The sequence below is a fragment of the Sceloporus occidentalis genome, unplaced genomic scaffold (genome assembly GCF_023333645.1).
Source record: "Sceloporus occidentalis isolate IW3139 unplaced genomic scaffold, rSceOcc1.0.p SCAF_1, whole genome shotgun sequence".
Lineage (NCBI taxonomy): Eukaryota > Metazoa > Chordata > Lepidosauria > Squamata > Phrynosomatidae > Sceloporus > Sceloporus occidentalis.
Window position 1 is genome coordinate 61,682,266 of NW_028316981.1, and position 17,474 is coordinate 61,699,739.

At 41.1% G+C, this 17,474-nt stretch overlaps 1 protein-coding gene across 1 annotated transcript in view; it reads left to right on the forward strand.

The window, feature by feature from the left end:
* LOC149321474 (uncharacterized) overlaps positions 1-17,474 on the forward strand; it is a 127,004-nt gene that overhangs the window by 97,514 nt on the left and 12,016 nt on the right. The window contains exon 5 of the mRNA XM_089513267.1: positions 4,228-4,392. Within this exon, the coding sequence (XP_089369393.1) occupies positions 4,228-4,392 (165 nt within the window). The remainder of the gene's footprint in view (positions 1-4,227; positions 4,393-17,474) is intronic.

The window sequence follows — 17,474 nt, forward strand, 5'->3', positions numbered from 1 at the left end:
ACTCACCCAAGGTGTCACCCAAAGCAGGTTTCCTTGCCCAAGTAGGGATTCAAACCTTGGTCTCCAGAATCTAAGCCCATTGCTCAAACCATTATGGCATGCTGGCTATGCATGCCTTCCCTGACCGAGTCTAACCATCTACTGCATTCCACCTTTCCTAGGATCATTTTCTTTTCTAATTATTCATTTTCCTCATGATATAGCCAAAGTATGGCAGCCTCAATTTAGTCATCATGGCTTCCAGAAGAAAGTTTAGGCTTGATCAGTTCTATAACCCATTTGTTTGTCTTCTTAGCCATCTATGGTATCCTCAGCACTCTTCTCTATCACCACATTTCAAATGTGTTTATTTTCTTCCTATCAGCTTTTTTCACTGTCCAGGTCTCACATCCATCCATGATGATGGGGAATACAACAGCTTGGATGATCCTCACTTTGTGTTCAGAATCATGTCTTTACACTTCAGGATCTTGTCCAGTTCTTTAATAGCTGCATTTCCCGATCCCAATCTTCTTCTGATTTCTTGACTGCAGTATCTATTCTGATCAATATTTGAGCTAAGGTATCTGAACACTTTATTTCAGTTTTCTCATTGTCTAAACTGAATTCTTGTAGATTTTCTATGGTCATTTTTTTTCTTTTTCCAATGTTTGACATTAATCTGACCATGGCCCTTTCTTCCATGACTTTGTTAAGTAATTGTTCTAGGTCTTTCTTTGTTTCTGCTCCAGGTCTTTGCTTGCTTCTGCTAGTAGCATTGTGTCATCTTGGTATCTTAGGGGTTAGGCTGTTTTTGGTATCTTAGGTTGTTAATGTTCCTTATTCCAATCTTCACTCCTTCCTGAATCTAAGCTTGCTCTGTGTATGATGTTTTCTTTATACAAGCTGAATAGATAGGGTGATAGTATGCAGTTGTACCTGACCTTTTTGCTAATTGGAAACCATTCTGTTTCTCTATGTTCTGCCTCTTGTCCTGAATATAGGTTACATACTAGACTATCAGATGTGGCACTTCCATTGCTCTTAGCACAAACCATAGTTTTTCATGATCTATACAGTCAAAGGCTTTGCTGTAATCAATAAAACACATGCAGTTTTTTCCTGGGATTCTAGTGTGCTCCATTGACCATTGTATGTTTGCACTGTGATCCCTAGTGTCTCTTCCTTTCCTGAATCCAGCTTGCCCCTCTGGGATTTCATGTTCCGTATATGGTAGGAGTCTTTGCTGTAATGTAATAAGGCGACTAAATTCTGGAAAAAAGTACATAACACACTTGCTAACACAGTGAGTATCAACTTCCCAATAATACCATAAATGTACAGTTTGTATATGTTAGACGTTTCTGGTACCCATAATGAGAAAAAATATTGCAAAATTGAGTGGTACATGATAACTTCAGCAAGAATATGCTATGCACAAAAATGAAAAACACAAAAATCCCCATCAAAAGATAAGATTTAAAGATGATGTTTACATTATATTACATGTATGAAATGGACAGACTAACTATTTACTAAGTGAAAACATATTGAATCAACATAGAAATGATCGGAAACGTATATCAAGGCTTTTGGAAAATGAATGGGGTTATTTAATCAGACTTGGAAAATATTGGTGAATAGTTGGGTTTTTGAGAACAAATTTGACCCAAGTGAAAGGTTGATCACTATGATTCTACAAAATATTACACTTTTTATACATTATGAAATGGACATAAAATATCTCACAGATATCTGAAAAGATATTAAAATGACATTTTCAGAGGTTAAGAAACAGTACAATTATGGTTTTGAAGAACAGAAGAGATACAGGGGGAAAAACCAACACTGGGGAGAAAGGAACTTTTATTTATTCTTTTTTATTATTATTATTTGTTCATTTTGATTGTTGTATGGTTGTTGATTCTAGTTGTCTTTTTATTTTTAAAATGGCAAGTTTATAAGCCAAGTTTATAAGGGTTAAGCTGTTCTCCCATTTGAACTCTGAAAAAGTTGCTGAATTAGATAGGTCCATGGATTGATCCAGTACTCATGTATGGGAGAAATTAGGGGCCTTTTCACAAAATGTTACCACTAAGAATCTGTCATGGCTGCAGCCTCTAGAAACCTGAGTTTCTGGCTGAGAATTCGAAGCTCCAAATCCCAGGATTATATGGGATACATCCATGGAATTAAAGTGGACTTATTGCACTATAATGTGGCCCCAGGAATGTATTCACTGTTCCTACTTCCAGCACAAGACTGTTTGCACACAGAGCCAGATTAAGACATACTGAGGCCTTAAACATGGTTAAGTTTAAAGGGCCCCATAGCATTACAAAAAAAATCTATTATTTTTACCAATTCTTTTGTATTTTGACTTGTTTTTAAATTGAGGATTCATAATCTGCACCCTTAAGATGTAGTTCACATGGTTTGTTCATGAATCCAGTCTTGTGTCCACTGTCCCTCCTCCCAAATTGCAAACACACTTTATTCTAAACATCAGGAGGCTGTGTGATGGGCAAGAACAGGATCAGTAGGTATAGTGCTCTTTCCTTCATTCAAGGCATATGTGAAAAGGGTAAGCAAAGAGAGTCAGGATATAAGTGTAAAGCATAGATGTATATATGTAGAGGTTTATAACATAGAATTATAGAATTAAAGACTCACAAAGTTGAAAGAGACCACAAGAATCATCCAGTCCAACCCCCTGCCATACAGGAAAACACAATCAAAGCACTCCTGACAGGTGGCCATCCAGCCTCTGTTTAAAAACTACCAAAGGAAGAAACTCCACCACTATTCAAGGCAGCATTGATAAAGGCAATGGATGCAATTGAGATGGATATGATTACAATGAGGTTAAGAGATACAGATGAATATGAAAGTAATATAGAGAATATATGGAAACCACTGATAAACTTTTGTGAAAAACGATGGTTCTAATATAGAAGTATAAGAATAACTGGGATATAAAAATCTAAAGTTGAAGCAGTATATGACATATAGATCTAGAAAATGAAAAAGATTTCACATCTCCTGGCTGCCTCACCCCACACCCTGCTCATACTCCTATGCTTAAGAATGATATAGGCTAAAGCATAATTGGAATAAGGTCTTCTTGAGGTAACACGAAAAGGGAAGGTATAAGAATTTGACAATTCCATTAAAAGTGGAAATTTAAAGGGCTATAAGACATACTATGAATAATTAATACATAGGCTTGTACAATAAAAACATCAAAATGTAAGTAAACTTTGTAGAGAGATGAAGTCGAGAATATTGAGCATGGACCGGGGAATGCAACCCAGAATTGCTGGAAATAAAATAACCTCTCAATAAGGTATCATAGAGGGAGGTGGTACCGGATGTTAATTTTTTTTTTTTTTACTTTTGACTTTTGAATATGTAGAAGCTTTCTATATGGAATAAGAGTATGTAAAGGGGGGATTTGTTTTTGGAATGGGGGGGGTTATGAGATGAACATGAGAGCATAAATAATAATAATAAATAAAAATTTTATTTATATACCGCTTTTCTAAAAATCAAAGCAGTTAACAACATGTGCAAATACAATCTAAAACCATCAAAATACAAAACATCATATAAAACATCAGAACACCAACTACAGCAATAAAACCACATCTCGTGCCAGCTCAACAGTGTTGACGAGGGGGGGAGCACATCAGGAGTCAGGAGTCAGGGGTATGCCTGCTCGAAGAGGTATGTTTTTAACCCCTTCTTAAATTGGTTCAGTGAGGTGGCCGAGCGGAGCTCATCGGGAAGCGAGTTCCAGAGATTGGGGGCCGAGATAGAGAAGGCCCTCCTGGTGGTAGTAACTAATCTGACCTCCGGAACTCTTAATAATTGCTTCCCGGTTGATCTGAGTGTGCGGGGCAGACTGTACGAAGAGAGAGGCGGTCCTCCAAGTGATTAAGCTACAATTTTTGTGTATGTACATATATGTAAAGATTATTTTTAATAATATAAAAAAAGAAAAGAAAGAAGTCACATGGATTTCAACTAACAATCTTCCTCAGTGACCAGTGAAAAGGATGCCATTTAGACTTCCATGTTTTTATTGTACCTTTATTACCAAATGCTGGCATCACATAGAAGAGATGGGATGGAGCGGGAAGGTGCATTTCTAATTTTAGGGTCAAATGTTTAAACGTTTACAGTCATATATGGATAAATTTTCACTGAATGCATGCTGCCAATTAAAACCAGTGTCTGTTTCAACAGGGATATGCAGCTGTGGTACCAGCTCAGGAGTGAAGAACTGGAAAACATGCAAGCAGCTTACTTTGGTTTTAAAGGAAGAAATAACAACAATAATAAAAAGGTCAAGAATAAGCCACCATTTGATGGTGGTAATCATATGGCATATGATAACCGAGGCTTCTGCAGGTAAGGAAGCCACTAGACTGTACTGTGCTGAATTTCTGGATGGCTTTTACATTTGTTTCTTATGAAAGAATAATATGATTTTAAAATGCTAGACATTGTCTGATCTTCAAATAAACCTGTTCTTTTCTTCGTCATATACAGGGTTTAAAAGTGTATATTCCAGCCTACAGAGTGCTCAAGTGCCTCTTGTCATTCAAAGCATTGTTAAGTGTTCTGTTTTCAGTATAAAAACCATGTTGCAAAATGATACCCTTTGATCATTTTCAGTGTTACTCCTTTAGGCTTTGTCTCCATGCAGTGATTCACTGCTTTAATTTAATACATACCACCTTGGTATATATCGTGCAGTCTTGTTTGGTGTAATAGTGCTACCTAAAACTACAGCTGCAGTTATAGTTACATTGGATGTGACTATTTTCTTTACTTCCATTCTTCCTGGAGTGAAATAAAAGAAATGTAATAGTAAAAATCAGGATAATAATACTAAAAAGTATCCCTGGTGTTTAATAGGCAAGAAAATTAGCTGATAAGTGTTCATGCAGGGCTCAAATACATGGAAGAAAAGGTGTTCCAGGTGCCGAAAAGGTGGTGTTTCTATGGTACTGGAGAGGTATAAACAAATTGTTGCAAATTCCACAGATTTGCTTTTTGGAAGGGGTTAAAACAGAGGAGATGGCCAAGATTTATGGGAATTTTTTTTTAAAAAACCCACTAACATTTCTAGCTATATAAGGTGGGAGGCATTTTAAAAGGGTAGCTTGGAGAATTCTGCAGCCCCTCTAGTAAAATCTCTTCCTCATTCATGCCTGTTATTACCTTTAAGAAAAAATGTAGATGAGCTGTGTTCATAGCTCCTTATTGGGCGTAACACCAGAGAGTTCACCCTTACCACCTTTTGCAAACACTCCCAAAATCTGATATTATATATTTGTATGTACATTGTGATTCCATCCCCATCAGACACTGAGTCTGTATGTGTCTATTTGATGGTTGTTAGCTGAAAGGATTTCAGTGTGCATGTTGAGGCAGCCATGCTGGGAGTGTCTCAGCACTTTGTGGCCATATCACAGCATCCATGGATCTAACTCAAATGGCATCTGGTCCAACACATACTTCCTGCCACACTCTAGCACAGTGATGGTGATCCTTTTAGAGACAGAGTGCCCGAATTCAAAGGCATTCTAGCACCAGGTGTTACCTGGTGCCGGGGGGGGGGGGGGGGGGGGCAGGAAAACCTGGGACTTGCAGGAGCAGGACTTCCACTTTCTGAGGGCAGGGCTTCCTGGGGTGGGACTTCCCCAGAGACAGCTGAAGGCCTGAGAGGGCCACGGGGGAAGAGGAACAAGTGTGTGCCTGTTCCCCTTCTTTACTCTGCCATCCTGAGCCTTTAGCTGTCTCCAGAGAGGCAGCTAAAGGCACAGGAGGGTGGGGCGTACCTGCTCTTATTCTCCCCCTGCCCTCCCATCTCTCTGCATGCCCTCAGAAATGGCTTTGCATGCCAGAGAGGGCATGCATGCCATAAGCTTGCCACCACTGCTCTAGCATCTTGCTTTCTCTGCTGGATGGAATGATGGTATCTAGGCATGGAACAACTTTCTGTAGTTTTGGACAGGTCATTCTCCAGACTCAAAAGCTCTGCAGGGGTGGGAAACTGATCAAGATGATCCACTCCAAGAGGCTGACGCATCTAGATGGCTTCTGATGACCTTGGGGGTTTTCCTGTCTCCATAAGCAGTTCTATTGAAGCCTCAATTGACCTCTGGAATAGAGGCAACGTCCAGAACAATGGACACAAATTGCTCTTGAGCATCTCCTCTCACATAGTGGAGCCAAACAAGCCCCTGGGAATAAAATGAGTGGGATGAGTGGCATTGACAGAAGACTCAGTGCAATGAAAGTCTGTTGAACATGGGCTAGAGCCTGTTTGAGGGTTTACTCTGTGGCAGTGGGTTCAGCAAAGAAAATATTGTTTTCTGTCGTCATTGTGCCTGCCAGGAACCACCCATTTCTTGTAGGATAAAGCCCAGAAGATGGTGCTACTGGCTTGTGGAGCTCCTCTTTAAATTCTAAACCAATGTCTGACATTAGTAATGTATTGGATGAGGGCAAACAAACTGAAGACAAGGCAGAGGTGCAAGTGCCAGTCAAAAGGTAGATCAGGAATAGTGATCTGGTCTGTGCTGAATGGGTTACACTTCCCAAGAAGACACGGGATTGCAGTTTGGGTGTACTCCTAGACTCAGCCTTAAATATGGAGGTCCAGGTTTATGTGGTGTCAGAAATGCTTTAACTGTCCATGTTCCTGGAGATAACTGATTTGCCATGATGACACATTCCCTAGTTACATTGTCTTTGGATTACTGCAGTGCACTCTACATTTGAAGTGTGTCTGAGCTACTCAAAGGCCATATCTCTTCATATGAGCCTGCCTGGGCCCTGAAATTCCCAGGAATAGCCCTTGTCTTAGTCCTATCACCTTCACAGACACAACTTGCACCTTCCCCCAGGCTCTTTGTTTTTGTATTTTTTAAAAAAGCTGTTCAGAAAACAAGAAGGGAGCTAAAACTTTCTCTCTGTGTCTCTGTCTCTTTCACACACACACACACACACACACACACACACACACACACACTCCCCATTTCATAAGATTGTGAGATTTATTTAGATTTATTTATAATATAACAATATTTCAAATAATTAGGTTAGGCCACTGAAAATTCCAAATGTTTACTATACAGTTTCTTGCCAATTTTTCACTAATCTGATACAACTAGAAAATATATGGAATATATATGTTTGTGCATATGTATGGAAAAAATACGGAATAGATGGAAATGTCATCTCTTCTCAGAGTCTAGTGGCACATTAATGAATATTTGAATTTTAAGGGGTTTCAGAAAGACCTATAAAGCTAATTACACAGGGATTATACACTAAGATACTTTGTCAACAGGATTAAGAATTTGTTTTCAATTTTTGACACCACTATGTAAAAGTGCTAATATTGGATTAATAACTAGTTTATATTAATGTTCCTGGTATTTTTATAATTGTCTTTACTAAGAGAGATTATTGTTTGGAATTTAAACATGTAAAATTAAGTATGCCGATGAACACAATATGTATCCTTCTGTTTAGTTAAAGCCTCAGATGCTCTTGTCTATCCCTCTGTCTTTGGATGAAAGACTGTGAACTACAGCCCTTCTTTGGCCCTACTTTATGCATTCTCATTTATGCCAGAAGCAAGGGGACAGTGTGCTTGTAACCCCCACCCCCATCTCTTTCATGGCATCATTTTCAGCCTAGTCCCAAAGTATATTATCATGGAATGTCTGAGGAGGAGAGTCTGTTCCCCATATGTATCCTTCTATATCAAGGTCTAAGCACATCTGTAAGCAGAGGTTGTGACCATGGGCTGGGGCAACAGTCTGAATTCCTGCAGCTACATTAGGATGCTCCATTGCATGCAGATCCTTAGCAGATAACCAAGGCTGCATCTGCACTGCAGAATTAATGCAATTTGATACCATTTTCACTGCCATGGCTCAGTACTGTGGAATTCTGGGTTTGTAAGTTTGTCAGATACATAGCCTTCTTTGTCAGAGAGGTCTAGTGGCATAGGAAACTGAAAATCCCAGGATTCCATAGGATGGTAAAAGCATTATCATTTCAGTGAAAGCATTATCAAACTGCATAAATTCTACAATGGGCAGCAGCCTGAGTATCTCCTTTTTGGACTGTGGCTACACCACCCCCATTAAGAAAGCAATAGAAATGACATCAGAAGGAGCAATGTTAATGCAGTACAATCTGAATACATCTGAAGTCTTCAAGATTCAACTAGTATCTGCTTATGGCTGCATGGGTAGGTACCTCTTTCTGCCTAATCTGCTGTTTAGCATGCCTCAAGCAGTAAACTGTGTCATGAAAGGGCAGCAAATTCTAAAAAGCTATACAGACTGTCCGAAAGGAGCGGCCTGCAGCCCCCCCCCCTTTCCTGGCCAGATTGGGGCTGTGGCAACCTCACACCGCAGCCCTGATTTGTGCTCTGAAGGGCACAAAAAGGAGCTGCAAAAAGCAGAGCCTTTTTGCGTCCTCCAAAGGGTTCCATAGCCACGGCAGCATGACTGTATGGCACCCCTTCAGGGCTGTGTCATCTGGACACAGTGCTGTAGGTGCGCCATGATGGCACACACAGTCTGGAGTGGCGTGCACCATCATAGCATCCTGGGACAGAGTTAGGGCCTGTGTCATCAGGACGCTGTGCCCTGACTCTACCCACAGGCCAGCCTTTCAGGCTGATCTGGATAGCTCCTCTGGATAGCACCTCTCCATACAAAGCATTCTCCTTGACTTGACCTTCACAGTTCAAAACATATTTTTCCTTCTCTCATATCTGTTCATTAGCCAGCTTTAAAAAGCTAATACAATCTAGTACAGAATAACCTATCGTCCTGTATTATAAAGCATATACAAAACATATGACTAACAAACATGGCAGAACCTGAGCTCCTGAGAGAAATCGGACATGTTTTTATACAAGTAGATACTTGATTTGCTTGAATCACATTTTATGTTCTTCATGAGGGCCTATATGTAAGGGATGGTGTATGGCATTTAGTCCATCGCATTCTGGGTACGTCAAAGCTGACAAATGAGGTGTCAGCTTTGTATGTCACTTTAGAGATATTTGTTGTATAATGAATTAGATGGAGTCATTTTTTTCATTATTCCAAATACATAATTTACCGCTGGCAGCAAGAAGAACGACTAGAGTAATACAGTTTCAAAAAACCTTATAATGAATTATATAAATGATAAAATTAGAAAACAACAAATGAAGTGTCATCTTGGAATGTTATTTTCAAGGTTTTTATCCTTGCATAACAATTCATCCATTCTTACTTTCAGCACACTTGACAGGTTGGACAAAGTAATGAGACAGTCTGGTTCAGCCTTTCTCAACTTTGAGCCTTGCAGATGTGTTGGACTTTGTTCTCAGAATCCTCAACTCTGATAGGACATCCAAGACATTAGGAGGACACTAGTTTGAGAGACAGTGTTCTGGACAACTCTACTCCCCTACCATATATCTGAAAAGGAGAGAAAGTTGACATCCTTGGAAGTTTGATACTCCCCACATCTGTCCCTATGGCCCTCATCCAATGAATATACAGTGGACCCTTGGTATCAATTTGGTTTTTTGTTGCAGGACCCCCAAATCCATGGATGTTCAAGTCTAATTAAATACAATAGTGTAGTAAAATGGGTCCCCTACATAAAATGTCAAAATCAAAGTTTGCTTTTTGAAATGTATATTTTTTAAAAAATGCAGTGGGCTCTTGCTATCCATAGGACTCTTTGGTTCCAGGACTCTATGGATACCAAAATCTATGGATGCTCAATACAGTAGCATAGGCCAACTGTATTTTCAAGATGTGGATAACTGAATCTGTGGATAAAGAATCTGTGGATATGGAGAGCTGACTGTATTACTTTTTAGACTACTGTTTGGAAGCTGCTGTTCTTTTCTTTGCCTCCTGAAAGAGTGGATTTCTTGAGCACATGGAACAAACTAAGAAGCCCCCTAATGAAAATGCCTGCCATTCGTAGGGAGGTGTGCAGCTCTTGTGTCTGTGGGGCAGAGAATTTCTCTCTTGAAATCCCTGCAGTTCTGCCCCCCATCCTCCCAAATAGGCTAGGTACCTTGGGCAACTCTTTTGAAACTGAGACTAAAACCTGGAGGAGAATGACTGCCCCATTGGCATCATAGCCACCCAATGTCCCTGCATATGGTAGGTCAGGATTGGATGTCATGATCTCTTTTATCTTTGGTTAAAGAAGCCATAGAGAGTGTGCAATTTATAATAATAATAAAAAAAAACTTTATTTATATACCGCTTTTCCAATGATCAAAGCGGTGTACAACAAGAATATAGGTACATACAGATTAAAAATATAAAATCCACAAATCTCAATATACATAAAAACACACAGCCAAGAATCTTTTCAGTCAATGATGTGCAAGTCTATCAAGAGTAGTGACTACAAAGAGTCAGACGGATATGCCAGTCGGAATAAATGTGTCTTCAGAGCCTTTTTAAAGGCATCCAAAGTGGAGCAAGCTCGGATTTCATCAGGAAGATTATTCCAGAGAGTAGGTGCTGTCGATGTGTATGACTTCTTGTGAGTTGTTGACAACCTCACTCTCGGACATTCTAATAAAAATTTCCCTGATGTTCTGAGAGTGTGGGGCGGATTGTGTGGGAGAAGGCATTCCTTCAAGTACCTCGGGCCCAAGCCATGTAGGGCTTTATAGGTAATAACCGACACTTTGTATTGGGCCCGGAAGCTAATGGGCAGCCAGTGAAGAGATTTTAATACCAGGGTTATATGGTCTGCCCTAGATGTTCCAGCGACCAGCCTGGCTGCTGCATTTTGCACTAACTGAAGCTTCCGGACCTGATACAAAGGTAGCCCCATGTAGAGCGCATTACAGAAATCTAACCGAGAGGTTACCAGTGCATGTACTACCATTTCAAGGTCCTTTTGGTTTAGATTTGTACAGCAGTGCTGTGGGAAAGGAATAGATTTCAACACATCTTTATCCCACTCCTCAGGCAAAAAGGCTCATGTTGGACTAGCTTATGTAAAATCAGTAAAAAGCAGCCCCTTCCAAGAGGCTTAGGACTTTGTCACTCAAGCCTCACCTTGCTGTAATCACATTATTTAATGAGAACAGAAACATACCAGTCTTGGGGCTTTTATTATGCCATATGTCTTTGATAGTGCAACTGGTGCTTTTGGTACCACTGCATTCTTTCTTCTGCCTTCCATCATAACCCTGCCTTCCTGCCCTATGCCCTACCCAGCAGATTGTTTTTTTCCCAAATGGAAATGTTATTTAGTGTTTTTTTTAAAAGAAGTTAAAAATGAAAGAAAACAGACTGCTTAGGAATAGCAAGTGGGAAGGGACAAAGGAAAGGAGGGAACTGACACCACATGATTGTCCAGTGTCTCGACTGCCAAAAGAAAGAAGGAAAAGGCTATGGAGAGGAAAGGGAGAGGGAAGCAGGTTGCAGAGCTGGTGGAATGGTTCTTCATACCACCTGATACACACACAGAAAGACACCATTACAGCCTGCTGGTGGCAATTTAAGCTTTTCCCATATACTATTTCTTCAGTAGATTTTGTACCACTCTCAGAACATCCATTTGCTTGAAAGACTTGCAAGAATCAGGTGAGAAGGTGATGTGAGAGGCCTCTGCCAAAAATCCTGGGCAGCTAGTTCCAGTGAGAGAAGACAGTAAGGTTTAACAGACTTTGGAGAGGCCTGCAGCTGCCCCAAGAATTGCCTTAGATGGAGAAATCACTTGGCTTGTTTAGAGTGGCTTCCTAGATGTGAGAAACTCTGAAAGATCTTGTTTTGACCTCCAGCTCAGCAGATACTGGTAGCCTATAGTTTGAGGAGGGAGCATGGAAGGTGCTCACCCCACTGCTGCAGGATGAGCCTCCCCTCCAAAATTGTGCTTACAACAGCTGAACATTATCTTTTGCCATTTTATTCCTTTATTTAAAAAACTGCATGGCAGTTGATTTTCGAAAAGCACATGAAGAACACTTTCCATTTGCAGCTGTTTTATCTGACATAAATACTGAAGGGAAAACATCACAGAGTAGCCCGGCTAATTGGTGCGAGAATGGCAAAAAGTCCCTGAATTTGACCAGGTGCGAGAAGCTCTCAATTGCTTTGCACATTAGATGCAACCTGTGCCACATTACCATGAAAAACCTTGCTTGCAGAGCTGCTAATTGGTGCACTGCCACAGAAGTACTGACAGGGTATTTTTAGACGTTGCCTCTGAAGGACTGAGATACGAAATACCTGGCTTTTTTGAAATGTTCAGTCAGAATGCTTTAGCACTGAACAAAGACTCAACTGGCAAGTAGCTCATTTAGTGAAAACAAACAAAGGGAAGATCCACAAACTCCTGAAGACCTTTGGAAAACTAGGAATAAAAATGATACTCAGTGATGTTCACTGTTGCCTATAGGAACATGGCAGCAAAGAAAGTAATCAAGGCTGCAAGTATAGACCCTCTAACCTGAGAATAACTCAGTAGGTCTTACTGCTGAGTAGGCATAGATAGGGATGTGCTATTTAAAGAGCTATTAAGCATTTTGCTGCTGCCACACACATTAACAGAGCTACCAATTTGGAAATGGCAGATATGATCCAAAATTAGTCATTTTTTTCTTCTACCAGTAGTTTTTATTTTGATATAGCAGTCTAAACTATACAGACTTAGGGCCAATACAGACTGGCACTTTATTCTGACCTGGGCTCAGACTAGGGTTCAAATAGGGCTGCGTGTGCACATGCTCAAAGCCCTTCTGCCATCATCCGGGCACCATCTTGGTGTGCACCCGTCCATATGGGGCATGCCATGATGACGCATGTGTGGCACGGCGCCCAAACGGCACTGGCCAGAAAGAGTGTGCCTGTGACGCCCATTCAAATAAGCTGCTCAGAGCAGCTTCTTATAGGAAACGGATTGGTGCCGCAGCGTGCCTTAGTTAGGCTTTAGGCCCCTTTATCTAAGAGGACTCTAGTTCTCAAAGAGCAAGTCACAGTTGTTTCTTTTAGGTGCTGCTGAATTCTTTTGTTGTTTTGTTAACTGTAATTGTTGTTATGTGCATTCTGACTTATGACAACCCTCTAATTAGGTTTTCATGGCAATATTTTTTTCAGAGTGGGTTTGCTATTGTCTTCCTCTGAGGTGGAGAGAGTGTGGATTTGCTCAAGGACACCCAGGGGTTTTCCATTACTGAGTTTGAGACTTGTTACAGAATAGATTTCCAACATTGGAATCACTATGCTATGCTGGCTCTGAAGCCACATAATACCACTTACTGTTTTTTGCTTTTTTCAAATGCTTTGTTTTTTTCTGTGTACAGGATTGTTTTATCCTCTGATGGCCTTTAAGCCTTGATCACACTGCTCCAACAGTTCAGTTATTTATCCCTGTACAGTATCTGGGTCTTTAATCCTCAAGAAGTATAGCCACTGTAGTAACCTTCTACACAATGAAAGCCCTTTGGAAATGTTACTTTTTGGACTACCACTGTCAAAGACATTCCCCCTTCCCTGGCCGGTATGGCTGGCTGGGGAATTTGTAATTTGTAGTCCAAAAATTATATTTTCCAAAACTGTGAAAAGTAGCACATCTGCCAGTTTTACAGCCCTTGCAAAAAACCTCTTGTTGCACTTGTGCTTGCAACCTCCAGTGTAAAGGTGACTTTCTATACATTCTTTAAGATAGCACATTGCTCATAGATCTGACAGTTTAAATGTGTCATTTCTCTGGCATCACTGCTTTATTTCATGCTTTGCCTGTTGCCCTTTTAATCTGGTGACAACACAGTGGTGGTTTGTCAGTGGAGAGAAGAAGATTTTTGTCTACATCTAGGCTGTGGGTGATAACATCACAAGGCAAAGCACACTCACCGGTAAAGATTTCTGGCAGGTCTATCCACTTTGCTATGATCATTAGGACAGAGGCAAAAATAACTATTTTCAGATACAAGTATGACCAGTGAATATAATAAGATAAAAAGTAAGACAGCAAAGACATATATCTGTTTGCAGGATGAAGACAGAGGTGACAGACAACTGAGATGGAAGGGCTCTGGGCTCTGCTGTTTTGCTTGTGATAGTTAAAAGCAGATATGCCCACATCCATCTTTTGTCTGCATTTTAAATGGTTGGAAGAACGGCTATTGTATAGTTGTCATATCCCCGGTTTGGCTAGGTTTTATCCAGAATCTAGGCATGCTTCCCAGAGCTCATTTCGACCATCATCTCACCCAGATCTGAAGCTTTCATTTTTCATTCCCCAAAAGTAAGTCATCAGCCCTTGTAGGAGATGAGATATAAGACAAAATGTGGAAGCACTATTGTGTGAAATTGTTCTGCAGGAAAGAAGCCTGCTCTTGCCTATCAGGTGTGAGGAGAGGGAAAGAGAGTGGTTTGAGTACTGGCAGTGTAAGATGGCATTGCAAGGGTGTGAGGTGAAACCAGGGAGGGTGTAGGTGGAAAAGAGAGTACTGGTATGCTGCACAAGAGATGGCAGATGGGAGTAAAGGAGTGAAGCATTGCAATGATACTAGACAGGGGAGGGGAGGGAGCAAGAGGAAGAGGAGTAAGCCATGTAAGTATCAGCATGTGAAAGGCAAGAAGGGCACATTGTGAGGGTGTAAGGTGTTCATAGGGAGGGAGAGTGGGTATTGCGAGCAGCAGTGCGCAAGAAACAAAGGAGAAAGATCTTGTGAGAACACACATTAAATGAGGAGGAAGTATGAGAGAAGGGGAGTGTAGTGTATGCATTTAGATGTGTAAGAAACAAGAGAGAGTAGTACATACTATGATTGATAGGGGAGGGAATGGAAGGTAAGCAGTGCAGTGCCAGAAGCAAAGGAATGTTAAGGTCGTTTTGATGAGAGGGAGTGGCAGCCCAAAGGCCCTTGGAAAATTCCATTGCCAAGAAGGATTTGCACCTTCCAGCACTTTAAACATTAATCTGTCCCTGTTCTCTCAGATCATTTGTATTGTAACTGTAAAAAGTGGTAGGAAGGTTGAAACATAATGGAAGAAAAAATGTAACAATTATTGTGCTGAGTTTGCATAAATATACTGCAAATTATGGGCCCAGTTTTGAAGAAGTGGAATATGTCAACCCAGTTTTGAAGAAGTGGAATATGTCAACCCAAAACAAAGGGTCCACCTTACATCCCTGTGCAAAAGACTGCAATAGTATATTCTCAAACATTTCACAGATGAAAACTGGGACTTGTGATCGAGATGGCAAACAGTATTAATGAGGGAGAAAACACAAAAGAGTCTGTAGAAGTTTGTTTTTGCCTGAGTCTATAGGGAAGGGCAAGAATTCACTGTCTCCTCTCCCCACTGGACTTGGCTTCCAGTAATTGATGCAAGGTGAGGACAAAGGGGGAAAGTCAGAGGAGGAAAGTGAGGTGTTTTAAAAGCATCTGAAAAAGTGGGATGACAGAGGATTAACTGGGACTGTCCCTGCCTAACTGGAACAGTTGAAGTCTGCAGACATAGCACTTGAAAGAACACATAGGCCAGGTTATCCATGTCATCAAATGGCTTGCGGCTGTAAAGACTGCTTTACAGAAAAACAGTCCCTATTTTCATTTTGGAATGATCTTCATAAATCATGAACAATATAGTTCATGATTTATGAAGATCATTCCAAAATGAAAATGGGGACTGTTTGTTTGTAAAGCGGCCCTTTAAAGCAGGGGAGGACAACATGCAGCCTCAAGCCATTTTTGCAGGGCCCCCCCTATGAAGTGGGGGGGGGAGAATCCCTCCAAAAATATTTGTTTCTACTGGAAGCCTCCAGGATTAGCAATTTTGTGTGGAAACAGACCTTTTCTCCAAACCCTCAGAAATGGAAAACACTTATTTTGCTTGTTTCTAGAACTAGTGCTATCTAGGGAGTGAAGGAGCTGGGGCTGAAAATGGATCCCCAGATCTTCCAAAGATGGCCACTTCTGCTTTAAAGATAAGATAAGGTTCCCTCCACAGAACCCCAAGTCCAGGTAAAGCTGAAGTACGGGGTTGAGCATTTCTACCCAGCACTTTGACCAGGAACCAGTTTTGTTTCTTAGGAAGGTGTCACCAATATAGGTATTGTTCTTTAAATCCAGAGAAGTGAGTAAATACAGAATTAGACTATGGCCCAGTCCAGATGGGCTCTTTGCACCAGCCTGGCCACATACTAGGGTTGTGTGGGGGCAGAGCGTCCACACGCCCCGCAACCCTAGTATGTGGTGGTGGTGCCATCATGGCAACCCACATGTGGACGGGAGGCCACCATGATGATGTCACACACACGCTGCGTCCAAATGGCACAGCGCGTGGGTCACGTCTCCGCGCCACCCCAGGCCACTTACGGGAATGATGGCAGGAATGACGGCAGGGAGAAAGGGGCCGGGTGGGCCCTTTCTGCCATGGCTGCGGCTCCCGGGGTGTCTGGGGTCATGAAGCCCCAAGGACACTCCTTTTCTGCGCCATGAAGAAGTGGCATTTTGCCACTTCTCTGTGGCCATTTTGCCACTTTTCCGTGGCCCGGAAAAACTCTGGATTGGGGCCGCAGGGCTGCTGGTGAGGCTGTCCTACCCTCAACCCGGAGCGAAAAGGGGCACCACAGACCCGCCCCTTTGGGGCAGTCTGTACCACACCTATAGGACTTTCAGTAAGCCACATAAGAGACCAGATCTGGTTTTAAACACTTTGTATGTAACATTTATTCTAACAAATTATTCTAACAAATTACATTTATTCTAACATTTATAATATCTATTTTCACAAATTACATATCAAGAAGCCTCATTCATACACATATTCATACAGTGCTCACATACATGCCTCTTCCCAGAGATATATTAGTTCTCTGAAAGAGCAATGGGTGGGGTGTCAGTTACAGCTGATTCTGGCACACTACTACCACGGTTTTGAAGATTCCTTTATACTTTTTTATATGTGCACCATTTTTCTTGACGATTGACTTGTTGTTCCCCTTCTGTTCATGTTCTGGTACCCCTTACATTAGGTTGTGTTGTACACATTCCATTCTTGTTTTAGTACATTCAGTTTCATGTCCTTGCATTATGTTGTTTTTTATCTTTTAACTTGTTTACGCACATTCCTTTTCAACTCAGCAGTTTCTGCTTTTCTCGTTTCTGTGTGCCAGATCCTTCATTTTATTCTCCATCTTCTAATTATGTCACATCCACACATAACAAAGGTAGGAAGATGAAAGTATTTTCAGTCAGCACGTGCAAATCCCACCTGTCTGTAGCTTATGTATGTGTATGTGCCTTCAGGCTGCCTGTCAACATATAGTGATCCTGTGAATTTTACCGAGCTTCCTTAGGCAAGGAATATAGATGATGATTTTGCCAGTTCCTTTCCCAGAAATCTAGACTACAGCACCTGGTATTCTTTGATGATCTCCCACCTAAGTACTAAACAAGGTTGATCCTGCTTAGC